Source organism: Plectropomus leopardus, chromosome 15, assembly GCF_026936395.1.
Source record: "Plectropomus leopardus strain MGB_pleo_1.0 chromosome 15, ASM2693639v1, whole genome shotgun sequence".
Classification (NCBI taxonomy): Eukaryota; Metazoa; Chordata; class Actinopteri; order Perciformes; family Serranidae; genus Plectropomus; species Plectropomus leopardus.
The window spans coordinates 5,135,950-5,163,876 of NC_142190.1; the positions used below are offsets into that span (position 1 = coordinate 5,135,950).

Sequence of the window (27,927 nt, forward strand, 5' to 3'; positions counted from 1 at the left end):
AAGAAAAACAAGACAAAGCAAAAAGAATCTGAAAAAATAGCAAGACCTGCTGCAAAAAAAGAGGCGACCTATGGTTTTGACAAAACAAAATTGTACTGTATGTAGGATTTTAGGGCATTAGGGGTTTAGTTGGAACAGTACAAAAACAATTCCCAGTGTGAATCTTTATTTTATTGTGAATTAGAAAAATGGGGGGCCAACCGGTACCCTATTGGGGCCAGATTTGAATGATAAAGATGCATTCAGTATTTTTTCAGAAATCTTGTATCACAGCACAACTTTAAGATAAGGCAGTGTTCTTTTATTGTAGTGCATTTGCAATACATGTGAACTTCATATTAAAATGAACAATAGCGTTAGAAGAAAGTCTGATAAAAAGACGAGAATAATGTTAACTTTCCAATACAATAAAACAATAAAAAGTCTTTATTCAGACACATTCAGCTTAATAAAACCAGTTAAAAGTATCGGTATAAAGTGTCTGTTAGCTCCAGTCCCATTCTTAATTTTTTTTTTTTAAACAGCACATATTTACAGAGCTCTCACAGGCTGGTCTGGTCTGGCAGATCTTCCATGAGTGCCTCGTTTTTCCTGTAGATGTAGGCGTTGGGATCGTCGTCCAGCTTCACCAGCTCAGCCAGTGACGACACGCAGGGATCGTGATCCACCAGCATCGTCGGCAGGCGGGCGGATTTGCGCTGGATGCGGCATGAACGGCGCACCGGGGTCAGAAACTTCAGGTCTTTGATGTTGCTCTTTCTCCTGGATGAACTTGTGCCGACCTCATCTGCGATTGTCTTCTTCACACTAAACGAAGGATATTTGAAGGAAACAAATGTATTACATGTGTCAGAAGTAAAGAATTATGTTGTTGCTTTTTTATTCAAGGTTAAAGAAGAAAACGTGATGGACTCACCTCTGCAGGTACGGAGTGGTCTTCACGCTGTACTTTATCACTGAGGCGTTCTCCATCTGTGGCGTGGTCTCTATGACACCCACATCATCATCACTTTCCACTTCTTCATCATCCGTCTCCACTCTCTGGTCATCACTTTCTTCTGCTTTGTCCTTCACTTGTTCGACCTTCGGCTGCTCGCTGACATCCTCAGGTGTTTCCCTCTTCGGCTCCTCGTCTTTACATTCATCCTTTGGTTTCTTGTGCACCATTTCAACATTATTGCACAAATCTGTCACCTGGAAAACTTTGAATGGAAACAAAAATGACAGAAGTGTTTTTATAAGAATTATCTGGTATTATTCATCTTTAGAACAGAAATGCCAGTGACCAAAGTAGTGAGGGTGAGCACTTTAAGTATTTTCCACACTCCAATACTTTAAATTATTAAATTATTATTGAGCAAAAATGAGGAATGAGGAAAAATAGGGCCCAAAATGAACACCTCATCAAAATGCATGTGCGGGGTAGATTTATCCTACTTTTCTGCACTGCACAGTTTGAATCATTTAATCTGAAATCATTTGTAGGATTTTAGGACATTAGCTAGGACCTTTGTCTGGGATCCTCCACTGGGACTTTTTTTGATAAACAAGCTCTATTTTGATGCTGTTTTACACACACACACACACACACACACACACACACACACACACAATATATATATATATATATGTGGGAGCAAATACTGACGCCCATCACTACTGGGTACATCACTTATTTTTAAGAACTAACTAACTAAATTTCCCAAATGCAACACTCTTCCACTCTTCTTTTAAATCGACGTCGACAGCCGCTGGTGAACTTACCATCGTCGCATCTAGAGGGCGTCTCCATGGCCTCCAGAGCTTCACACAGGTTCACAACAATCTGTGACGATGAAACAAAGAAAAAAACACATGGTTTTTCGTTGTGGAAGGGAACACCTAAATCCAGTTTAAACAGTAACAGAAACCCTGCCTGTGTGCTTACATCATCCACGCTGTCCTGTGGTTCAACAGGCGGATCTGCATCAGAGTTTTCGAGCAGGTCCAGAGTGGTGTTCATGAGTACTGGAGTGTGGCTGTGTGTAGTTGCAGGTTCTGGCTCGTGTGCTTCCAGTCTGGGTTCGGGTTCAGGGTTGCACGGTGCAGCCGGCTGAGGCTCAGTGTGAGACTGGGGTTTGAGATCAGTGTCAGGTTTTGCAGAGACTTTGGTTTTAGGCGGTTCTGCTGTTGTCATGGCTGGTCTCTTGAACGTCTTGCCCTTGGAGGCTAGCCACTCGGCCAGTTTCGCTCTGCAGAGGGAACACAAAAACAGATTTGAGCTTTAGATGCACATTAACACGGAGGCAAACACATGTATGTGGAAAAAGTGTTACCTTCTTTCCTCTGCAGTCTCCACTGTGAATCTGTACTGACTCTGAGCACTTGACACAGGTTTGTTGACCTTCTTGTCTGTCGCTGTAACCTTTGGTTTTGAGTTTTGCGTCTCGCTTCTCTTGATGGGAGCAACTTTAGTGTTTCTGGAGGTGGTACTGGCTTGTGTTGCTGGGAGGGTTCTGGCGGCAGGGCGAGCAGAGTGGAACCCAGCAGGAGGGCGGCTGGTGACAGCAGGCTTGGACACCTGAGCAGATCTATCCGACACTGACTTTGACCTTGTTGGCACAGGTTTTTGTGCTACATGCCTAGTTAAGTCGACAACAGATTTGGACCTGTGTTTTGTCACATTTCCGCCCCTCTGGCCTTCTGTTTTGGGTGCTGATGGCTTGGGATCTGCCGCACCCAGGGAGGAAGTTGACTTCCAGATGGATCCGATTTTTGACTGGACAATCTTGCCTTTGTACATGCCCGGAGCGGATTTTGATGATGGCAAAGCAGCCTGTGGCTTTGGAGCTTCTGCAACTATTTTTTGAATCCTCGCAGCCTGTTGGGTGAGGAAGGCTTGGCTGTGCGTTTGACGTTGTTTGACGTCAGTAGCAGCTATTTTCCCGTCTTTCTGCGAAGTCTTAACCTTCTTTAGGGTTTCAGATGTTGACTTTGTTGGTGCCTTGGCTTTGAGAGGGCAGTTTACTGACAAGCTTTCCTCTTTTTTGTTTGTCAGTTGGAAGGGAGTAACTGTCGTTTTGTCTCTTTTGGTTAAGGACTTGCTTCCATGTGCAGGCTGAGCATTTTCCTTGTTTCCCTGAAACAATTAAAACAGTTAATTCATTAGGTAGGCTGAGTGTGGGCTGGAAACTCTGCGTCTAGTAGTTTTAAATTACATTTTAGACACCTGAGCAAAAGGACTTGATTACTTTGAGCAATGAAAGATTAGCAAGAAGTCAAACAAAGTTACTACTGCGTAAAGAAAGTTAGATTGAATACTTTTTTGTTTTAATGCCACTGAGAAATGTAATTTAAGATCAGTTTCAACAGAAGCAAAAATTGAAGGGAAAAAACCTGAAATGACATTGAAGGTGAATTTTGCCAAATATATTTATTGTAACATAAAACATGATCTTTTGGTGATGTTAACGCACTTTTCACTGTACAAGAAAATTACCTTAAAAAATAGTTTAGAAAAAAAAGTATTTCCCTTTTTTGAAAAAGGGAAATAACTAGAAAGGGTGCTTTCAAAAACATGGGAAGAAGGCAATGACCAATGAAGAGAAATTACCCTCAAAAAAGCAATACCTCAGTGAAAAATACAAGTAAAATTAGTTTAAACTAAAAGATAAAGAGACAAACAAACAAGTAAATGACCTAGAAGAGGTCTTGTAACAGAATTTTAAATATGTAACTATGATAATAAATCATTTTTAATGTTTTTCTACTAATTTTTGAAACAATCGTCACCAAGTTCATCACTGCCTTTTTTCCTACATTTCTGAGGTTTAGATAACTTGTGAAAAATGACTAAAAGCAGCACAAGACGAGTGATGTTGCTCCAGGTTACAAAGGGTTAACTTACTTTCTTATTGGTGTGGTTTCGTCTTGGAACTGCGACGTTTTCCATCGTGAAGCCTTAATTAGGTTAAATTAAGGGATTTTTCTGAAAGGAGAAAAAACATCAACATTACAATGCAGTCACGTGTGTTATTAATGTTAGCTTGCATGTATTAGCATGCTGGTTATCCCACACACTGTCAAAACTTTAACATTTCACAGCAAGTAGTGGCATTTTATATGCACATTTTCCTTTTATATCTTTGAGAAAAATCTACTTTTCTCTGCTTTCATGGTAAATTTTAATATTTTTAACGATCGCGAACATGAGGGATAAACGTTAATGTTAGCGAGACGTTAGCTGTATGTAGTTGATTTCGCTGACTGTAACTGCGTTTATATTAAAGTTATGAATAAACGTTAACTTACCCTGCTGTAGTCTTTTATTGTGAGTTACAACAGGTGACGTCTCATCCAAAGCAGAAACTGGAGCAAACTGCCTCCCTGCGGAAAAATAGCAGATTCAAGTTGGCGCTGCTGCACTACAATTGGTCGCCCAAATATCGCGAGATGAGGGAAACAACCAATAAAGTCTCGGAACTGGAAACGAGATCTGGAGAAGACTACCTCCTTTCTTTCTGCCACAAGTTTTTCTTCTCTTCTGTTTGAATGTTTGAAACCAAATAGGATTCCTCTAATACCGGTCCATGCAAAAAAAAAAAAAAGCCACTTTACACGCCCCGTGCATGACAGCTTCTGTTAGTGAAAACAAACCAAGTAGGTCACAATCAGGGTCAGAAAGTCAACAAAAACAATCGTTTTTTAAGGAAATTACATACTTAAAGAGAATGTAAATATTAGTTTAAAAATGACTTTTCACCCCCACTATAAGGTGAACGGTTTAGGTCAGTGATCAGTGCAAAGACAATTACAATAATTAATGAAAATAATCATTTTATATTGTATTAGGTTCAATCCATACAATAATCTTGAAAATAGTTACAAAATTAAACAAAATAAGACAAAACAAACAGACAAAAATAAACTTTACACAAGGGGAAATGAATTAAACAATTTTAAAGAAAAAGGGGCTATATGAATTTCTATTGTCTATTGACTATTGTTTTGCTAACTTTCAGTCCAATGTTTCTCTTGTGTCTGAGCTCTATTTTTAATTGTTGTGTGTGTAGCATAATTCTATATATATAAAGACAAATGGTTTCAATTCACAATTAAAAAACTCCTTTTTTAAATCAATATAATTTCTGAATTGAGATGATATTGGTGAGCACATGAAGTATGTGATAAATCAAATGTATAATTTAAATGAATGTCTCTTATTTTGTTGGTGATGCAATATTTCTTAATAATAATCAGGGGCATATAGGAGTTGAGGACACTGAGGGCTTACCTTGAATTCTTCCCAGGAGAATTATTTATTTCTAATATTTATGAACAACTTCTATTTTGATGCTTTTAATGCACTCATATGCACCATAAAGATTTTTTTTAACTTTCTGGATTTCTCATTAATTATGATGCAGATAGTGCAGAATGCAAATTGTATAATTAAGAAAATATTAACTAAAGTTGGAAAAATAGTAAACTGTATGTATTTGTGGAATGTAGTACATTTATTTAAATTTCCTGCCATTCATGAATTGAACTTCATTTCACGTGGCATATTTTATTGTCATTATTTCTTCATTGATTATTTTTCAATATAAACATTACATTACACATGGCATGTTTTCAACATTTGGGTTTTGAAAATACTGCTGAGGATTATGGGGGAAAAAGCGAAGCGCGCGATTTGATGCACGCTGTTAAAAACGTCACACACTTTAACAAACCGGCGAAGATGTCTTCAAAATAAAATCTAAAAAGATGAAGCATACACGAGGCTATTTGTCTGTGGCCTTAAGAGAGACGCGTATCGGCCTATAAATAATAAAACGTCATACATTACATAAACATAAGGCGCGTTTCTTCATTAGACGCTTTTTTAAAGTTCCTCAAAATCGATGTGTTTTATTCTGAAAGCAAAAATCGGAAGTTATCGTGCAGTTCAACTGTGCTTGGCGGCTAACTAGCGTTAGCAACACAGTTGGCTGTTTTCAACAGGATTTCACCCCAAAAAATCAAACATACGATAAAAAATAACATAATAATGCAGAATCAGTGCGCTGTGCCGTACTGCACTAATGGCAAATCCGACCCGCAGCCCCTCTTCAGGTTTCCGCTTGATCCAGAAAGGTAACTATTGCTAACCGTTGCTAATGCAGATGCTAAAACAAACAGGAAGCTCCTGAGCTACTCAGAACAGATTGTTTATTTATTTTTTTGTTCGTAAATTTCTACAAGGTAAATGAACAAGTTTAGAGACCTTGTAGTTAATTTGTAATTAATTTTAACTGTTCATACTGCCACGATAAGTCAAAATATCAAACATGAAATATTATTTTCAGTGCAAAAAAATACGAAGTGTAACGTTATGATCTGGTTCATCTGATATTTGGGTGCTTTATTGAAAATAAACATCTGTTTCCATTCATGCCTTGCATTGGGGAGACCGTTACGGGCAATTGTAACATCTCAAATTGCAGCAAGCCGAAATGAGATAAAACATGAAACTTATTATTCACATAGTCCGTGATGATCCTTCTCTGTCTGCCAAAAACAAACAAGACCTCATACTTTCTGCTGCCACTCACTTTTGAGGAACAAAAGTGTTTTTTTTATTTTTATTTTTTTGCATCAACAGTATTTTCCTCATACTGTCTTTACCTTTAATGTATTTGAATTTGAATCAGTATAGTTTTGAATTTGTTGTTTAACATTTGATATATTTTCAAATATTAGCTTCATTGTGTGGAGCCTGCAGGGTAACTTGTGTCATGGGTGGTACTATTGGGGGCAATTATAGTGGTATGTAATAAATGCCCCCAGCACCAATAAAATTGTGTCTTGCTTAGCAAATACATCAACAGTGACTATTTTTATATAGAATATCCTTGTTCTTTTCTAATAAAGACTCTATGGGTACTGAAATTGTGTGAATTGAAATCTACATTGTGTATTGTTTATTATGTGATTCACTGTTGTTGTTGTTAGTAGGTGAAAGGGGGCAGCAGGTCCCAGTCATTGAATGCATATAGCACTGAATCTCAAAGCCAAAATTTCTATTTACTTTTAATCTTGTTCTCATTTTTAATTAATCTTTCCCCTCAGGTCAAAGAAGTGGGCTGAAAAATGCCAGAGGGAAGATCTCATAGACAAATCACCAGACGTGCTGTTCAGATACTACAGAGTGTGTGGAAAACATTTCCAAACTTCCTCAGTTGATAGTGTAAGTTTTTTTCAAGTTGCATAAGGTTTAGGCCCAAATTGCAGAGGATATTGTGACTCCAGACTTGCCATTACTTTTAAAGAAATTGCAGATCTTAAGTAAAATGTGAAATGGGGCATCCAGCTCTGCATAATATCTCATCAATTACTCAATAATCATAGTATATTGCAAGGTAATGTAGGTTTTATTACAAATTAAAATAAGTATTATTTTTTATACAGTCATCATATGTGCTGTATAAAGAACTTTTCTGGCTTGACTTTGTTTTCAGGACGCTCAGAGCACAGTGCTGAAGGATGATGCCATACCAACTATCTTTGATGCACCAAGCCAACCTCAAAATGGGCAAGGAAAGCGCAGTAAAGAGATGGTGGGTAAATTTAAAAAAATAAATAAATCATTTAACCCTTCAAAACCTGAGCAAAATTGTCAAAATTTCTTTCAAAAACATGTAAAGAAGTTACAAGAAATTTAGCACAAAAAAGAAGAAAAAAGTATTAAAAAAAATAAATAAATATAGATAAAATGATTTATTGTAATTATTCTAAATAATTTTCTGGACATTTTCCCATTTTTTATTATTATCTTCCACTAATTTCTCTCTCTTTTTGTGAGTAATTATCTGGTCATTCTCTTGTCCTATTTTCTTTTTTTTTTTAATAAATCAAACCAATTTCTTTAGGTTTCAAAAGTTTAAATGCCAGTGAAAGGCATCTGAAGGCAGCACAGGATAACTGATGTCTGGATTTCAAAGGATTAAATGGGGGAAAAAAATATTTGATTGATGTAGTTTCTGAGTAATTACACTTTTTTGTGATTTCTTTTGTAGACCAAAGATGATGACGCGAGCGCTAAGGGGAGAAAAAGTAAGTGGAAATATCAACAGATACATTTACGTTTATTACTCGACGATGAAACAAGTTACACCGACATCCACATTAGTCACATGATGATTGATTTGTTTTCAATCTAGCAACTGTTTCTTCGTCTCTATTTAGAAATCAAAAAGTCAGCAAACGAAGATGTTGAGACACCCCCAGAGGAGCAGGAATACAAAGAGTATCTGAAGTCATTATTTGAAGTCCTTGTTCTGTTGGGAGAGCAAAGCATTCCTCTCACGGGGCCCGGTGATAGTAAACAGGAAGGCCTCGTATCCAGAAACTTTCAGACAGTTTTGGAATACCGCATGAATTGTGGCGATGAAGCCCTGAAGAAGAGGTACGATGCGAACAAGGAGTTCTGCTCCTCAGCTCGGCTCAGTCGGCTGATTGAGGTGTGCGAGAGTTGCATCCGTGATAAGGTGATGGAGGAGGTCAAACAAAACGGCTGTTTTTCGTTACTCACCGATGATGTGGTGAAGATCTCGGGCGAGTGGTACCTCCCCGTCTTTCTCCGTTACGTGGACCAGTCCAACTTCCAGCGGGAGAGGTTTGTTGGGTTCCTGTCCTTTGAAGGAGACGGAGACGCCTTAGCAGAGAAGATGCTGTCCGAAATGACTGACAAATGGGGCTTGGATATGGGACAGTGTAGAGGTCAAGCGCACTCCTGCTGCGGGACACATTTTCATAAAATAAAAAGATTTGCTGCCAAGTTGATGGAGACGAATCCAGCGGCAGTGCTCACGCTGAGATCCACTCGTACACTGAACCTGTCACTGGCAAACAGCTTGGCTCTGTCAGGGGTCCAGCTCGTTATGTCTACTTTTAAGAAGATCGACTCGTTCTTCAGTCAGTCTCCTCTGCTGCAGTTGGAGTTGGAGCACGCCATTGCGATTTTCTACCCGGACAGAGAGGAGAAGGCCAAGGAGCTGAAGGCGATCTGCGGGACCAGCTGGACCAAGCGGCATGATGCGTTTGAGGTGGCGGTGGAAATCCTCGAGGCGATGCTGCTCTGCGTGGACAGCGTTCACGACAACGAGGACATGAGGTGGAACGATCAAGTCACAAACAACGCCTTGGAGATTTCTAAAGCGCTTGCTGATTTTGAGTTCGTCATGTCGCTGGTCGTGCTGAAAAACGTGCTGTCGCTCACGCAGGCGTTCGGGAAGAACGTGCAAGGGAAAGCAGCGGATGTTCACTTTGCTGCAAACAGTTTAAAAGCCGTGCTGCTCTCCCTGAAGGAAGTGCAGGACAACATCGACGTGTATCACGAGTTCTGGAACGATGAGGCTGTTAACTTGGCCACTGCGATGGAGATCTCAGTCAGGGTTCCTCGGTCATTCTTAAGAAAGCAGCAGTCCGAACCTGGAGACATTCGGCCGGAGAATTACTACAAGGAGCACCTTACCGTTCCCATGGTGAAACACGTCATTAGAGAAATAAATGAACTCTTCTGCGAGGACCATCTGAAGGCTCTGAGATGTCTGGTGCTGCTCCCCATCGTCATCGAGCAGCACAAGTCCACTGAGCCCGATGAAGAGAACGTGCAAGTGTTTAAAAACGACATCCACAACGCGGCGTCTCTCTCCGCCGAGCTGCACTGCTGGTGGGTTAAATGGAGCAAAAGAGGCAGAGGCGAGACTTTGCCCTCCGACCTCCGCGAAACACTGCAGCTGCCCGACGTGAAGTTCTTCCCGAACATGCTCACAGTCCTGAGACGGATCGGCCTCCTGCCCACTTTGGCTCTGGAGGACAGCTGTGATGTGGCGTACAAGCGCTTCCAGACGTACATGGAGAACACGGCCGAGAAATTCAGATCGAAAAGTCTCGCTCTTTTGAACATGAACCATGATGTTGGGTATGATCTGGATTCAATGGTGGACGTCTACATGAAGACATACCCTGACAGGGAAGACGTGTCTTAGTCATTTCTGATAAGGTCGTTAACCCTTTGAAACCGGAGCAAATTGGCTCTATTTCTTTCAAAAACAAGGGAAGAAGGCAATGAGCAATGAAAGAAAAACTGACCCAAAAATTAGTACGAAATTAGTTAAAAGTGCAAGAAAATTAGCTAAAAATTGGAAAGAAATCAATGAGAAGTACAAGAAAAATGTTTAAAAAAGTATCAAAAAAAGAACAAAACAAACAAGGAAATGACCCAGAAAAAGTTTTGTTACATAATTTCAAATATGTAATGATGATCATTTTAAATATAGTTTTCCCCTTGAGCTTTTTTCCCTACAAGGTTTTCCCTAGAATTTTAAAACATTTATTTACTAATTTCTTGCATTTTTTGGATTAGTTCTTGGCAAGTTGCTCATTGCCTTTTTTTTTCCCTCCATGTTTTTGAAGGAAATTGCACTGATTTGCTCAGTGTTCAAAGGTTTAAATACGTCAGAAAGCACACTAGCAGCACAGAAAAGTGATGTCTCTCATCATTTGAGTGATAGATACCAGAAGTCTTAGGATTTTGTTTTTGCTGTGGTTGTCCTTCATATTTTCATGTTGTGTTTTTTGGGCGCCAGTATCGGTCACTCTGTTACCACCCTGTAAACTTCCCAAGGTGTGAGTCCTGATTCCAGATATCCAAGCACGTCTCCTTGACACAGTTGTCAGAATAAGTTACAAACCGCTCATGTTTCAGAAGTGGAAGTAAACGCTTATGTAAGCCTTTTTTTTTTTTTTGCTGCGTCACTGAGTGATCTGCTGACGTGTACGTAACACGGATAAGGGAAATCCCCTGTAAACTCCTTTGTGAACATGTTAATAATAAAGAGGTTTTCTCTTGGGTTTAATAACCTTTCGTGGTCCTTGTTATTAATTTGTGAATATATTTTTATGTCTTTCACATCTGTTACAAAAGACAACTTAAAATCACTATGCTGAAACTTAAAGAATAAGTAGGAATGAAATTTAGATTATTAAAATGTTTTTCTTCCAATACAGGTTTGAAAAAGGGATATTACAGCCGATTAGAAAAGCCTAGTTTGTGCCTTTGAATTTGGTTTCCTGCAGTCTTTAAAGGCATACATAAATTTGTTTAAAAAAATTAAGACTTAATTAGTATTAAAATGTCTTAAACCAATCTTTCAGAGGTCTTAAAAATTGTTTGGTATTTTTTTTTTTTTTTGCTGCATTTTAAAATCTCAAAATAATTATTATTATTAATAAGTGTATCTGTAAAATAACAATAATTTAATTTAAATAATTATTTACCAAATGTCTCTTGAATTTTTATTACAATAAACATTTGAGCAAAATTGTCCATAAAACTATGTTTTAGAGTTTGTGCTGTTTTTTTGTTTTCTTTTCTTCTTAAGTTTTGCTTTTTAGAAATTGGTCTTAAATTTCATTCTGAGTTACATCAAAAAGGATTTTTAAAAAATCAGAATCTAACGTGCTGTGATTTGTAGTGTTGAGTTCATGCTGAGTTGAAGATCAGGACAAAGTGATGCAAAGTGTCCTGTGAATAAGGGCTTTAAATTTTGGCTAAAGCCCAGCCAGTATCCTTCACTGTCCATCTTGCACTTTGGGTTTTGTGTGTGCAACTAAACAGCTGAGTCACCGTCTGCTCTGTGATTTAAATTTCCACTTTATTGTTCAGTGTTAATGAAATCCGATATGATTGATGACTAAAACTGTTTGGAGTACCTACATTATTTGTTACTATGGACATAAAAAAAATTGAAAAACAAAACAAACAACAACAACAAAAAAGTTAAAAAGTAAAGTTGATCTCAAATAGGAAAAAAAAATCACAAATAATTTTCTTATTTATTATTTTCTTAATTTTTTTAAAAATGTATTTCTTTATTTTCCACATTTAATGAAATGTGACCAAATGGACATCATTACAACCAATCATCTGCAGCTGAAAGGATCTATGAGTAACACATAATGTGTATAAATACTTTTATGACTTAGATGCATTAGGCTTGTATAATAAAGCCATAAAATGGTTCAGCTGCTCTGTTACATGAATTCGACCCTTTCTGGTCGTAGCTGTTTTGTGTTGTCATAGCTGGAAAAGCACAGCTGTGGATAATAACACTGATGAATGCTGTATATAATTTATGTGCTCCAGTTTCTGGGCTCTGAGCAGAATGTTTTTACAAGTCAAACATATTTATACAGCGCATATTTATATAAGCCATTTCATCCTCTAAGGACACAGTGAATATTCCTGTATAAGAAAACTGTACTGAAAAAATAAATAAATTAATAACTAACTTATTACTCCAGACTCCAGTTGGTGTACTCTGTGTTCTTTTCTGCAGAGACATGTTACCAAAAAAAACTAATAGATGATTAGAAAAATTTAAGTGATCTATTGAAGAACAGGATGTGGTGTGTACCAAAAGTCTACTGAGAACAACTAAGAGAATCAAAGTAACCAAATCTACTTTCCAAAGTGTGGAGAACAGGAAGCTGCACATTTAAATCAAAGAGTGTCAGTCAAACGAGAGAATGCACGTCAAGATGTTGATCTGAAAGCGCCAAACTTACATGTGGTTCAAATGTTTATCAAGCGTTCCTATTTACACCTCAGGTATGATGTTATTGATTAAAAACAATATTCCGAATCATAATCACCATGCATGGCATATGGATAAAACCGTAAACAAAGAGCATGGCTATAATCAAGTACTAGCCCGTATTACTCAACTGAAAAACTATTTTTTTTTAATTTAGGGTAGCAACTACTCTACTCAGCATTACATCATAAAATAACGTGTAATTTAAAATCGAAGGCAAAAACAAAGGGGAATATATATGTATGTATATGTGTGTGTGTGTGTGTGTGTGTGTGTGTGTGGTGGATTTTTGTCTATTTTAAGATTGTGCCAGGTGTTAGTGAAATAATGTCCCATGGGGTTTACTTTTTACACTTTATTACACCTATCACAGACTCAAACCTGAAAAACAAAAATAAAATGAAAATGGCACAATTTTGATATTAACAACATACAAAGACAAATGAACACGTTTCCCCATATAATTCTGACCCAAGGAATTCAATACAAGTTTTTTTTTAAATTTTCAAACACATCTTGACTCTACTTAGGGAAAAAAAGAAAATATTTAAATCACTTCTTTATTTTCCTCATTTATTAATAACCTCTAAGAACAACTTTTGTAAAATCGCACATGTATTTGAAACTGTCGTAGTACCTTTTCCTGTCTGAATGTAAACAAAAACTACACATCCCAACACCTCACTAATTCCACGCTTTAACTTTTCACGATTTGCATGAAATTAGGTGGTGAACTATCTTGACGCTGACACTCTTTGTCCGGCGCTGTGGGCGCCATCCTGCCCTCTGCTGGTCCACAGCTTGCACTGCACGCTCCAGTTCCTGGTTGATGGGATAACACGCTTTCGGCGACTCTTGGCTCACCACGCAACATCAACTTTTAAAAAGCATGGGATCAGTGGGTTCTTAGCTCACCAAAGAGACGCTAAGCGAGAATAACGTTGGAACCGAGCTGTACCGGCTGCAGATTTCGCCCCGAGGCATGAGTGTGTAGACTCCGCTGCAGGTTTGCTCTCAGTAGGCTTGCCAGCTTTGCAACCGCCAGCTAAGCTAGCTAACTAGCTAGCTAGCATCATTGCAGTCCAAAATGACTGACTGCTGCGCCGCAGCCAACTGTGATTACCAGCAAGGGGGATCCGAAAACTCCCCTCCACTTTTCAGCTTCCCTCTGGATCCGGAGAGGTGAGAGTTTATTTGATTTAGACGCGGGTTTAAAACGAGCCAGTGAGCATGCAAAATGAATGTGTTAGCTCCCCGCTGTTAGCACCGCGTTAGCCTAACATCATGTTGGCTAACAGTGACACAACTCTGTCGAAAATGGCGCAGACTAACGATACTCCTGAAAGAAAAGTCCGTGTGAAAAACACTCCGTGCGCCGTTTCAGCCTCGCAAACTCACACCGACGCTGAATATCGACTTGTGTCTGCGTGTCTTTGTGTGCAGTTGTGTCTCAAACCCAGAGAAACTGTAGCTTAAAACTTTTCGTGTAGTAATTTAAATCGGTACACGACACCTACCGTCTCAACAGTGTGCTAACATTAAAAAGATCTCAGCGCCGCAAAATTAAAATGCATTCACCTGCAGGTGCTATGTGGCGTGATTTTGGGGATTAATCACCAAACTGCAGATTGTTAACATATTTTGCAGTAAAGCTCGCTGAGAACATTGTCAATTATAACTTATATTTACGTAGTTTTAACCCTTATAATGCTGGATAGACATTGAATTTTGTGCTGCGTTCAGAAGCCTTTCACACGTATTTAAACTTTTCAACATCAAATAATTTGGTTTTATTTTTTAAAAACACGGGGAAAAGGCCACGGGCAACTCGGCAATTAATGGCCCAAAAATGAAGCGAAAAAATTAAAACAAAAACCTCCTGAAGAGTCATATGTATATATTTATATATAAATGATATTTTATGTTAAGAAATAGTACATTGAGTACGTCTTTTATAGGGAAAAGTGTCCAGAAAACTGTTGTTAATATTTAAAATGTTTTTTTCCTGAATTTGTTTAGTTTCTCTTTAAAATATGAGAAAAAGGCAATGAGCAACATGGCAATAAATTGCCTAAAATTAGAAAAATAATAATAGAAATCATTCATTCCACGTTCTCGACAAAACAAACAAGCAGCTCTGCTCACATTCAAAAGGTGAACAGGTAAAGTCCCCATGGAGAAACAGCTGTATAGCGCCCCCTTTTCTTCAGCTGTTTTTGTTGTTGCATTTCCTTTCCTAATGTGTAATTGTAAGAGTGTTATGTAGTATTACAGTATTTACAGTATTTACAGTATTAACCCTCACAAACTGGCTTGGTCTTGTATGAAAACAAGGAAAGAAGGCAATGAAAAGAAAATGACCTTAAAGTCATGTCCTAACAAACACACAAATGTATATGATACCTTACTGTATTAGAAGGTATACAATATACTAATTTTAAATATATATAAAACACAGTTTTCTGAATATTTTTCCCTGATTGTTTTGATAATATTAAATTATACCACCCAGCCAAATTTTAGGTCATTTTCTTGTCACTTTTTACTAATCTTTTGCCATTTTAGAGACCTTTCTTGCTAAGTTGCTTATTTTTTTGTTCATGTTTTCCAAAGAACTCAAACCAATTTTTCCAGGTTTCAAAGGTTTAATCGCTCATTAAAGGTGTCTGAACACATCACAAGAAAGCTGATGTCTATCCAGGTGTTTAAGGGTTAATTTGAGGTCTGATTGTGGTCACGAAATGTAACCTCAAAGCCAGGAAGAGAACATATCACAGGGTCTCAGAATATTTCACGTCCAGCTCTGCAGTGAGTTTGTATTTTTGCTTCCCCTCCTTTCGGTCTGTGTGCTCATTTTTAATCCGCCATCCACCTAATATTGTGTTAAATTGAGAGAAGTAAATCTCATTTGCTTGTGGGCAAATCCATCCATCCTTATTCTGTGCATGCATCAATAAAATCAAGGGAGAGAGGAGGAATAGCGCTATGAAAGATGGAATGAAAGCAAAAAGCAATCAGTTTTAACTTTGTTTTGTGGGCAGGGTTGTGTTACAAGTGCAGCTGTACAGAAAGCAGAATTGTATAAATCAAGTGTATCAGTGGCTGTACCAAAATCTATGTAATGTTGCAGGCATGACTTGAATCATGGCATGAATCGCAGGGTTATTGCAACATGGCCAGCTGCAATTTTTTGTCACAACTTAATATTATACACGGAGCATTGGTGCTGAAAAGATGCTTCAGCCTACAGTTCATTTCCAGATCAGGGTCACAAATCTTTAGCACTTTCTTTAACCAATCGTCAAAATAACGACTGATTAATCATTATAAAAAGATTTTTAAAAGGCATTTTATCCTCAGTCAAAGCTCACCGCAACATATTGCGCATGTTTTGACAGTATTTCTTAGCGTATCAATACACTGATTAAATTTCACATGTTAACTGATTAATCGATCATTGATTCGTAGTTATTATCCCTGTTTTAGACATTAGGGAACATGCTTGTTTTGTATGGACCCCAGCAAAAATAACATAATTTTTTAACGAGATTTAAGCAAAACTGAATTGCAAATTTTACCAATCTTACTAAATACTGCAACTCTGTAAGCCTCTCTGCGATTTCTGTATCTCACCTGCACAGTCTGCTTCTATTTTGTTGATGTTTTGCTGTTTTTTTACTTTGCATATAAATAAATACAAATACAAATATTGCAACTGCAATATCAAAACAAGAGAAGTACTGCACGTCAAGACATTATGTAATTGTCAGAGCTGTATGTGGTTTTAAACTTTACTTCCCCATCGTATTAAAATGCTACAAAATGGAACTGAATATTGATTTCATGTTACTGTATCAAAGTTAGAAATTCCAGCATTGTGATAACCCTTTTAATAAGAAAATAATGTCACCTTTTCATCATTTTGAAATAAATGTTGCAGGGTTTATTTGGATGTTCATTTGTGGAGTTCTTGTGTTATAACCTTAAAAACTGAACCAAGAAAGTGGCCTAGCTCAAGCAGTCATGACAGTTTAAAGGATGCCGTGTAGACCAACTACAGTGTTGACTTTTGTGTAATGTAAAATGTCATTATGCTCACCTGTTTAAACTGGCTCATCCCAAAGGACAGTGTTGAAATAGAAGAGAAATTTAATGTACATTCATACCTGTTTGTCAAGTCATTTTTAAATGTGTTTTGAATCTATAATATTAATGCACAAATGTTTTGGCTAATGCTTGGTTATATTATGAAGTCTGTGGTTATGACTCCAACAATTTATACCGTTTCCTGCTGTGTTTTCCAGATGCAAACAGTGGTTGAACAACTGTCATCGCCAAGATTTGGCATCCGAACCTCCTGAGCAGTTGCATAAGCTGTACAGACTTTGTGCAAAGCACTTTGAGCCCTCTGTCATCTGTCAGGTAAGAAGCATATCTGTTGCCCATTACCCCTTTGTATATGTTATTGCTGTAATAATAATAATAATAATAATAATAATAATAATAATAATTCTCCGTTTGTCCTGGTTGTTATAACATTAGTGCTGTTCTTAATAAGTAAATACTGCAGGCTAATAACACACATTTTTACAACTGCAAGGACAACCTGGATTACCAGTTTATCAGGCACACATTAACAATCTAATGTACTTAAATACAACAGCAATCATTCCTGTCTTTGTGATACAGTGAAAGATTAGGGCCATTTCAAAAATAAAGTCACAATATTATGAGAATAAAGTCGTCATTTTGAGAATAAAGCCGTAATACTATGAGAAAACAAGAAAATTTTGAGAAAATAGTTGTAATATTATGAGAATAAACTCAAAATATTAAGAGAATAAAGTTATAATTTGATGAGAATAAAGTTGTTATTTTATTCCTTCATCAATCCTTGTTCATATGTATGTTGGTATGTAGACTGTGATAACATGATTTATGAATGGGTGATATAAAAATAAAGAAATTATCTGCATATGAAATTATGAGCCTCCATTTTTACCTTCTTTTACCTGTATACATACTTTTAAACGGTCAATACAACATATAAAATGCCCCTTTTCAGCCTGCTAAATAGTGATTCCAGCTCCTGTTGTGTTACTGAAAGGTTGTTTCTGCCTTAAAATGACTTTCTACATTACATCACATTTGTTGCCAAAATCACCGACCTCTAACTAAAGGCTACTGTTGCTCAACGGCCTATCTTAATTGATTAAGAGCATACAATTATGCACACCATGCATACCAAAGGAGCTGTGCCAAGAGGCCAAGGGTCAAAAACACAAGAATTATTTGCAAAGCATGCCAGTAAAATGAATGAACAAATGTATGTAGTTTTTATATTTGTGATTTTGATTTATGGTTGCAGTAACTTTTTGGCAGGTTGGACTTGACTTTATCTTTATTTTTCCTTAAAGCGGCCCTAAAACTCTGTTGTATTGTGAAGCTTACAGTGTAAAAACCCATAGATGTATCTAATGTTCCTTATATACGTAAACTAGGGTTAAGAATATTAGAAATGCATCTGTGCAATTGATTAATGTAATGCAATCCCATCCAATGTAATTGAATGTTGGTGGTTAGTATTGCTAATGTAATTCGGTTTTAAAAATGATGCCAACTTCTTTTTAGACAACAACTGAAACATTTTTTTATTAGACAGTTTGTCACTGCAAAAATGTGGGTTATTAAAAGTCATTTTGTAATTTTATAGCTATGCAAATGATCAGGGGCCATAATTGTTTGGATTCACAGCATTTTTGTACCCAGTGATGCCCAGTGCTACTGTATACACAGTTTGATTTCTTTTGCACAATGTCATATGGTGTGATCTTATCAGTGGGAAATTCCCCTTTTTACATAGATTATCGAGGATAAGCACAAAAGTGGGATAATCTGTTTTTTTTTGGTTTGTTTTTTTCAGAGTGCCTCCAGTTGTGTCTTAAGGGAAGATGCTGTTCCAACAATATTTGACTCAACAATGCCTGTGAATAATCAATCAACCTGCAACAGGAAACGAGCGAGAGATCCTGTAAGTGTTTCATTCACTCTTTAACATTTGTCTTTCATCACACATTAAGACACTAAAAATGCAAACTTGTATATATTTTTTCCTTTTACCTAGTCTGAAGAGGACCCCACGTCTGTGAAGAAAACAAAAGGTACAGTACATTAGGTACCTATTTAAGCCCCTCAAGTTTTTGTATGTAAGAATGTAACAGCCCCTGATATACATATATATATTTTATGTATTGAATGAGCAGTTTTTAAAAATAATTTCAGCCTTTCATTCAGGGTTTTCTCTCTTCTATCAGAAAACACAGCAGCAACAGAAGTGACTGAGGAGGGGACAGAAGTATCTGGAGAGAACAGTGCAGCGCCTGAACTGCAAAAAGAGAACCAAACCCAAGAGGATGTAGCCAGCTCTAAAGCAAAAGAGACTCTGAAAGTCTATTTCAAGGAAATCCTGGCACTGACTGGATTCAGCATAAATGGTGCAAACATCAACACTGATGAGCCCATAGGAGGTGCAAGAGGACAGCAGGCTCTCAATCGCATCTGTGTGGAGAAAATTGACAAGAAAGAAATCCTCCAGTTCAGCGAAGACCTCATGAGGGAGGAGATCCAAAACAGCCTCAGACTGGCACGATTCTTCTCCATTCTGCTTCAGGATGTGACAAGTATAGAGGGAAAGGAGCAGATTCCAGTTTTCATCAGGTCCGTCACAGTGGATGGGTTCCCACAAAAGCACCTCATTGGGTTCTTGCCATGCGACATGGATGCAGAGAATCTGTTTTACATGCTTCTCTCAGAGTTGCGAAACAAGTGGGGGCTCAGGATGGAGCACTGCAGAGGACTGACTTATCTGGTTACAGGCAGCATGTGTCAGAAAATGCGAGACCTTACCTCCAGGATTCTGCAGGAGTTCCCACAAGTAGTTCTGTCACCAAGTGACCCATATGCCTTCAACATATGGCTAATTCGTTGCATGCCCGTGCCCTCCATTCAAAATGTTGCCAACACTGTAGAGGAGGTGGCCTCTTTACTCAGGAGAACCCCAGAGCTGTGGCAAAGATTGGAAGGAAAGATCCAGATGACATATGGGCATGTGAAAGGGGAAGTGGACCGGATCAAGGCAGCTGTCAGCGAGAATTGGGAATATGGCACTGATGCCTTCCAGACCATGTTGGACATTCTGGAGCCATTTGTGAACTGCATCAATGAGATGATTTCAAAGGTAGATGAAGATACTGCTGAACAGATGGCCAAGCTCAAGCCAGTATTGAAGAATTTCAACTTCATCATTACACTTGTTGTTCTGAAGAACACCCTCTGTTGTGTGAGCATACTCAACTCAAGTCTCAGGGGAATAATTAGCATCAGCAGTACGTTGCAGTACACAATTTCCAATGCCTTAAAGCTGGTAAGCAAATACCAACAGGAGCTCGCAATATTCCACAGGAAATGGTTTTCAGATGCAGTTGGCAGAGCAAAGAAGCTGGGAGTGGAAGTCACTAAACCAGAGATGGACCAAGGAGAGACAACTGAAACACCACTGGAGGACTTTTACAGAGAATCTCTGAGCCGGCCTATCTTGCAATATCTTGTCGCAGAGGTGAAGAGAGTGTTCGGCACAGAGATGGTGAGGATTCTCCGATGGCTTTCGTTAGTGCCATCTTATATGGCTGACCACAATTTCAGCATTCGCAGGGATAAAGTAGCAGACGCCAACTTGAACAACCTTGCGAGACCTGACACATTCTACGAAGAGCTTGGGTGTTGGGAAGTGAAGTGGAGGCATGCAAGCAAGCGCAGAATCCTACCAACCACGGTGTTTGCTACACTCAAGATTCCAGACATTGGGTTTTACCCGAATGTGCAGAGCCTGCTGCGGGTGTTGGGTACTGTTCCATGTGTAAACGCAGAGGCAGATGTGTATGGTCAATACCATATGGTACTGGAGCGGTGCCACTGGTACCTTAGAGCCACACCAGAGGACCAAAGAAAATGCAGCATGGCATATGTCTATGTGAACCAAGATGTTCACTTTAATGTTGAACAAATGGTGGAGTCATATACCCAAAAGCATCCAGACATTCTGCAGTTGCTGCAAATGGTTAGTAGATTTTCATAAGCAGAATATTGTTGACATTTGAATGTCCTCCTTAGTGATTAAAAAAACTGTTTTACCTGTAATTACACAAACCTTTTTGTGTCTGTGTTACAGGATGATGACACAAAGGAAAAGCTTCCCCAAGGTGAGATGGCTTTGAAATTATTCATTTATTATTTCAGCATGCAGCAATTTGATTAATCACATGGATATTCTGTCACATAATAACCATATTAGGGGATTGTTGTTCTCAAAATAGAGCTGTACACACAAAGATGGAAATTAATAGTTGAATAAGTTGATATTTTTGTTAAACTACAATCTTACAAATGTAAACTTACTTATTTATTCTTTTAGTAATGTGTTAATCTGTAATGTCAGTTTACAAGAACATCCTCATCTCTCATTTCAGTGGCATCACATGGAAACCATGCTGAAAAGGACACCGAAGAAGAGTTGCAGTACATAAACCTAGAGATGGATGCTGAAAGGCTTGTGGAGATGAAGTGTGCGGAGACGGATAGAGAAGCTCTTAAATCTGCTCTGCAGGCTGCAGTGACAGCTGCATACAGCAGTCAGAGCAGGCAGCAAAGTGATGCTTCTGCTCAGGAAGGAGAGGTTGAGTATGTGACCAAGTCTGAAATGAAAGAAGTGCTGAATGTGTGCGAGAACGCGGTCAGGGAGGGAATCCTCATGGAGGTGGGGACTTCATTCTTTTCCTTATTCATCGACCGTGTTGTGAAGTTGGGGGAGAAAGACTATCTTCCTCTTTTCCTGAGGTTTGTGGACAGTTTTGATGTCATGCGATTGGAGTTGATGGGATTCCTTGAGGTGGATCTTGATTGTGATGCCATGGTGCAGCGTCTCCATGAAATAGTAACAGTTGAATGGAGTCTTGATTTGAATAACTGCAGAGGCCAAGCGTACCTAGGCTCTGGTGATGTTTCCTACAAGCTGAAAGCCTTTGCCTGCAAAGTCCAGGAGACTCATCCTCTTGCTATAAGCACACACTGCTCCTCCTACTCTTTCAACACATGGTGGTCAAAATCCATCCCAGTGCCTGCTGTTAAGAGAGCCCTGGATACTTTTGAAGAGGTGTTGATGTTTTTTGGCAGCAGTGCTACTCTACAAAAACAGTTAGACCATGTGATAGCTTTTGGTCTTAGAGAGAGCTACGAAAAGGTCCAAGAGTTACAAGGGAAGTTCTGTGCCCTTTGGCAGGAGAAGCATGATTCTTATGAGGTGTTTGTGCAGATGCTAGAGCCCCTGGTTGAATGTCTGGAGAAAATAAAAAATAACCCACAGAGATGGAAAACCTTTGTGTCTGACCAAGCTGGGGCACTCCTTCGCAAAGTAATGGAGTTTGATTTCATCATTGCCATGGTGGTCTTGAAGAATGCATCCTCTTTCACCAGAGAGCTCAGCGCAGGTCTCCAGAAGGACCACTTCAGTGCCGCATCCCAACTTTGCCAAATCAGTGGTATTGTGGCCACTCTGAACCGAGTAAAAACAAATATGAAGGTGTTTCACCAGAACTGGTTCGATGAGGCTTGTGCAATTGCACAGAGTCTACGAGTGCAGATTGAAGTGCCTGAGAATTCTTTGCCAAGAGACGGCATGATAAAGCCAGTTGGTTTTTACAAAGATGGCTTGAGTGTGCCCCTAGTAGATAACCTTATCAATGCCGTGAAGGATCATTTCTCAGAGGACCACAAAGAAGCTCTTAACTTCCTCTCCCTAGTCCCATGCTCAGTCACAGTGAGTTACATGTTTGAGAGCTTGAAGTCAAAGCCTCCTCTCTACAGCAGTGATCTCCCCGATGCTGACAACTTCTTCACAGAGCTTTGCTGTTGGAGAGTAACATGGAAGACCAAAGTTGCATCAGTGACCATCCCAGGCTCGATATTCCAAACACTGCGCCTGCCACTCATGCAGTACTTTGGTAACATCAATGTGCTGCTGAGAATTATGTCTGTGTTGCCCAGCACAGCACTGGAGGACTGTGGTGTTGTAATGCGACACAAGAAGTTCCAAGAGTACCTGAGAAATACAGATGCCAAAGACAGGTCCCCGTGTCTGGCTATGCTGCAGGTCGGGACAGATTTTAGCAGAGACCTGGACCGCATGGTGACCCAGTGTTTGAAGGTTACTCCACAAGCCTTGGAGGGTATCTGCCTGGTATGCGCTTCTATTCTTTTATAAATATGGCAGTGTGTTGCATTTTTGGTTTACTTTTTATTTACTCATTTTTGTGATTTTTTTAATTGTATGAATGCTGGACTAATTTTTATTCACCTGTTTGTATATATAGGACAAGGAATCCAAAAGTTTCATCAGGAACTCTGAAAATAACATGGAAGGTATGGTTGTTTGAGTTTAAGATTTCCTTTTTAATGACTCTCAATAATACAAGCCTTAACAATTGTCCATACTAAGTTATTGAAAGCAGCTATTTTGCTATGATTTGTTAGTCATAACCTATGTTGTATTGTCTGTTTTTCTCCTTTATATATTCAGTTGATAGTGTCAAGGAGGAACTTGAAGAGCCTAAAATTCAGCAATCTCCTGTCAGGATTGAGGACCAGGAAATGAAACCAGCAGATGAGAATGGGCACTCCGGAGATAATCGTCAGAGTTTGGCAACGGTATTCAAACTGGCTGCACTACTAGGGAAAAAGAATGGCAGTCTCGCTGATCTCTCAGAAGAGGACAGAGAGCTTTTCATCCAAGAGCTCAGCATTTGCCACTGGTTTGGAAATGAGAGCAAGAGCACACCCTCTATAGGTGATGATGAAATGGTGAACCTCCTCATAAATGGAATTCGAGATGTCATACTCAAGGAAATCCAGGAGTCGCCGTTTTTCTCACTTATCACAGACAAACCTGTTAAAATTGCAGACAAGACCCACCTGCCTGTTTTTGTCCGGTATGTTGGAGAATCTGCCCCAAAAGTAGAGCTCATGGGTTTCTTACCATTTGATGAAAACTGTCATGTTGATGCACAAGTGACAAACCTTGCGAAGATTCTCACTGAAGACTGGGGCTTACCTATGGCACAGTGCCGGGGCCAAGCATTCATGCACTTGGGCTCAGGTCATCAAAGCCTGAAGAAAATGTCTCTAGATTTCCTCAAGAGCTATCCGCTCTGTGTTGTAACACCCAGTGAGTCTTGTGGCCTTGCCCATTGGCTGGCAGGAAGTGTGCCTTGCCCTTCAGTAGCAAAAATGTTGGACATCACAGAGGACCTGCTGCTGTTCTTTGATGAATCTCCGTGTCTTGAGGTACAGCTAGCACAGGCTGTTGATGGGCTTTTGAATATGCCGAGAGAGGCCCTGGAGGAGATACCAGAAACCTGTTGCTCAAGGTGGAAAAAGAGGGAGGACTTCTTTGACATACTTGCTGACACATTAGAGGGCATTCTCAGCTGCCTAGATGCGGTTAGCTCTAGTGCCACAGGTGCCAAATCAATGCATGCACAAGTTCTCTCCACTGCTCTGAGAAATATGGATTTCATTGTCACCCTTGTGATTCTGAAGAATGCCTGCGCTCCTCTTCGTAACTGTAGCACTGTCTTCCGCTGTGGAAACCCTGCTGATATTCTCTGTGAAGTGGAAAAAATCCCTTCAATCATAGAGACTCTAAACAAAATGTTAGAAAATGTGAGCACTCTACACTCTACTTGGTTTGAGCAGGCATTCCAGTTAGCAACAAAGGTAGCTCCTGAACAAGTGTGCTTTTCAGAGGAAGCCAATAGCTATGAATCTCCTGAGATATATTACAGGGAAAATCTGAGTGTTCCTCTCCTCAGAAGTCTCACTGACGAAATGAAGTACAGCTTCTCAGACAGCCACTTGAAGGCCTTGTCGGTTTTGTCGCTACTGCCCTCCTGCAATCCACAGCCCATTCTGTCAGAGTCAGCAGACAAGCCATTTAGTCTCTACCTCACAGATCTTTGTGAGCCCGAAGCAGCCGAGCAGGAAATCAACACATGGGCTGCTGTCTGGAGAGAGAAATGCCAGGATGCTGCTCCTCCATCATCCATCGCTGAAACACTACTTCATCCTGAGTCAAAGAGCCACCCAACTGTTACATCGCTGCTTAGGCTAGTAGCTGTACTGCCGAGTGTCAGTATGGAGTGTGACCTGATGAAAACCACTCTAAATTCCATGAGGGATCTGCTAAAAAACACTGTATGCAAAAGCAGCAAAAAGGATCATGTGGTGCTCCTCTTTCACTGCTCAACACTTCAGAGACTACCAGAGGTCATTGAGAAGTGTATGGAGATCGATCCAGAGAGCAGTCCTTGTCTTTCCCAGGTACATCTAAAAACTTTTCAAGTTATGCCTTTGATTATTTGTGATGTTGTATAAGAAAATTGTTGCATTTTCACACTTTCTTAACCGTGCCACATATTTTATAGGTGATAGGAACTTTGCAAAGACTGAAGTTGGACAGTGGTAAGTCCATTCCTGGAAACTTGATTATAAAAGCATCATTATGTCTTTAATTCTAAATATGAGATGACAAAAATAACCACCAATTTGGCAGAGGATAAATGTGTGTGTGTGGCATTAACATGTTTTTATTTTTTTAAATTAGGTGTTAAAGTACAACCGGCGGCACCAACAGAAATGCATGCCTCCAATATAGCAGTGAAGCCTGCTGATGGAGAGGTGAAATCTTCTGACAATGAGGTGACAGCAGAGGTCCCTCCAGGACCAAGAAAAGCAGTTTCTTTTTATGAGCTGCAGCTGCGTGAACAAATCCTCAAGGAACTCTGGGACTCTCAGTTCTTCACAATTATAACTGAGCATGCTGTTGAAATTGACGGTGAGACCTATGTCCCGTTGTGCATCAGGTATTTAAACAAAGAGGACATCCAGTGTGAGGAAACACTGGCTTTCATCCCTTTCGGTGAAGACCCAGTTGTCCTTGCAGAAGCTATTGAGACTGCGTTGTCTGAAAAATGGGGACTCAACATGGAGTACTGTAGAGGACAGGCCTTGCTGAGTGTTGGTGATGTAGGAGCTCAGATGAGGGCTGTGAGTTTAGCTATAGCTACAACATACCCTCAGGCTGTAAGAACTGTCAGCTCTGCTTTGTCTCTCAATGTATGGCTGGCTAAATCCTCTCCTGCTGAAGAGGCAGCAGATGGAGCAGTTCTCATAGGTAAAATATTACACTGGCTCACAGAGGATGCAGAACGCCAGAACAAACTGGAAGACATGATCATTCACGTGTTCCAGCAGGATGAAGGAAAGGGCAACGAGCTGAGGGACAAACTCATCAAAAACTGGGAGAAGAGTCATGATATGCACGAGGTGATGGTCGAGATTTTTGAAGCCATCATGCTCTGTTTGGATGAGCTAAAAGGGGAGGGAAGTACTCCAAACCAGCAACAAGCATCACAGTTCTTTGATGCCATCAGAAACTTTGAGTTTATCCTATCAACTGTGGTGCAGAAGAACATCTTGAGCGTAACTAAAAAGCTAAGCCAGTCTCTTCAGGGTAAACCCTTAGATATGTTACTCGCCGTGAATAATTTGCCTGATGTGAAAGCGTCCCTCAGTAAACTGAAGAGCGATATTGACACGCATCACAAGGCCTGGTTTGAGGAAGCCACGGCGCTGGCTTCTAAACTTGATGTAACAATGTTGCATTCAGTGCTTCTAGAGCCATTGAGTGAGTTCTACAAAGAATCAGTAAGCATGAAGGCTGTAGAGCACTCAATATCAGAAATTGACGACCTCTTCACAGAAAAGGTACTGGATACCTTGAGGTGTCTGGAGATTGTGCCTTACGCAATGTCCAAAGTAGAAACCAGCATTCTTAGTGGTCTTGTGTTCCGCCTGTACAAGGAGGACTTGCCAGATCAGGTCTCGCTTCACTCTGAGATGAAGACGTGGAAGGAGAAATGGTTGGATCCCCTGGCAGGCTATCTCCCAACTACTGTGCTCGATACGCTCAAGACATCACAGATAAGAAGTTTTAGTAACATTGAAACTCTCCTCAGACTCCAGATCATCTTGCCGTTTTCAAGGAGGGAGAGCAACTTCAGGCAGGGAAAAAGAAGCTTGCAGGAGTTTATACAGCAGAAGAAGCGATCCCTCGCTGAGCTACATCCTCTGTAAGAGTTGCAGGTCTTCCGTCACGGCTAGCAGATTTGAGCATTGCGTTTGAGATGTCACCACCACCATACTTAGGAACTAATGTGTCTCAACCCTAATTGAGTTCCCAAGTTCTTAACTATTTCTGTGTACATTATTGATCTAAATTCTTTGAGATTTCCTTTTGTTGTTACCCTGCAAACCATGCCCTATGTTATGTTTTTTTTATGATTCTGTAGTTTGTACAGTTGTACTGCCCAATGGGACCAATGTCTTGGCAAAAAAAAGCAATGCTTGTGTGCCTTGATGCGAAACAAATAATTCACCCCATGTATCATGATAATTCAGATGTTGAAAAATGTCCCATTGGCGTTGACTGACTTCTGTATCGCTGTCATGAATTCATTATAATGATTAAATTGCACCCTTACCTTTCCTGGGCACAAATAGAAATGGTTAGCTCCATCATGTCTTCTGATGATTTCTCATGTTTCCTGTCTCTCTGCAGGAATGAATTTGCTGTAAACGTATCTTTTGAAAGAATGTTTCCTTAATAGGAAAACCTTCATATATATTTGTCAAAAAAAGTAATAAAATGCTCCAAAAAGATGTTTGGATTTTGCAATTGTCTTTTGTCTGAGCTAGATGTACAGTAGGATTGCATGCTGTAAGTTTGTAGTCACGAGTGTGAGTCAACACAAGATGGCGTAGTTGGGCTGTAATTTGTCTTAAGAGGAGCTAACTGAATCTTGTCAGAAGTGTAACTTAAAGGTAAATATAGCTGTCAGTTTGCTAATTGTGGCATGAAAATGTAAAATCCTCAGAAACTGAAGGTAATTGAAAAGTTTCAGCTGTGATGTGCCCTGGAGCATTTCAATTGTGTTCAATGCAGACTGCCAGCGTTAATGATTGCTGACTGAAAATAAGCAGTTCACCCTCTGGTTTAGGTCAGTGTATTGGATAAAAATTTCTTGCATGATTCACTTCCCTGATCAACAAGGATGTGGCTCTAGAGGGAGGGTTGTTAAGGTCATTCAGCCACTACATTATCTCAAAGACACTTGGTAAATATTTATTTTACAAT

General features: G+C 39.4%; 3 protein-coding genes across 3 annotated transcripts; 2 read left to right on the forward strand and 1 right to left on the reverse strand.

Annotated features, from left to right (window-relative positions):
- Positions 1-279: 279 nt before the first annotated feature.
- On the reverse strand, positions 280-4,420 carry LOC121952472 (uncharacterized). The gene is made up of 7 exons (XM_042499186.2): positions 4,291-4,420; positions 3,887-3,967; positions 2,316-3,118; positions 1,928-2,231; positions 1,765-1,825; positions 917-1,202; positions 280-807 (listed from the first exon to the last, which is right to left on the reverse strand). Exons 2-7 carry the CDS (start codon positions 3,929-3,931, stop codon positions 543-545), a joined length of 1,764 nt encoding a protein of 587 aa, XP_042355120.2. The 5' UTR covers positions 3,932-3,967; positions 4,291-4,420; the 3' UTR covers positions 280-542.
- Positions 4,421-5,723: 1,303 nt separating this feature from the next.
- Positions 5,724-10,886, forward strand: thap12a (THAP domain containing 12a). Its single transcript, XM_042499696.2, has 5 exons — positions 5,724-6,117; positions 7,093-7,210; positions 7,482-7,580; positions 8,040-8,076; positions 8,209-10,886. Exons 1-5 carry the CDS (start codon positions 6,032-6,034, stop codon positions 10,011-10,013), a joined length of 2,145 nt encoding a protein of 714 aa, XP_042355630.2. The 5' UTR covers positions 5,724-6,031; the 3' UTR covers positions 10,014-10,886.
- A 2,346-nt stretch (positions 10,887-13,232) lies between these two features.
- On the forward strand, positions 13,233-27,452 carry LOC121952239 (uncharacterized). The gene is made up of 11 exons (XM_042498786.2): positions 13,233-13,805; positions 16,928-17,045; positions 18,547-18,654; positions 18,748-18,784; positions 18,938-20,739; positions 20,851-20,881; positions 21,149-22,914; positions 23,048-23,096; positions 23,254-25,052; positions 25,157-25,193; positions 25,336-27,452. The coding sequence occupies exons 1-11, from the start codon at positions 13,711-13,713 to the stop codon at positions 26,865-26,867; spliced, it is 7,374 nt and encodes a 2,457-aa protein (XP_042354720.2). The 5' UTR covers positions 13,233-13,710; the 3' UTR covers positions 26,868-27,452.
- Positions 27,453-27,927: the final 475 nt, after the last annotated feature.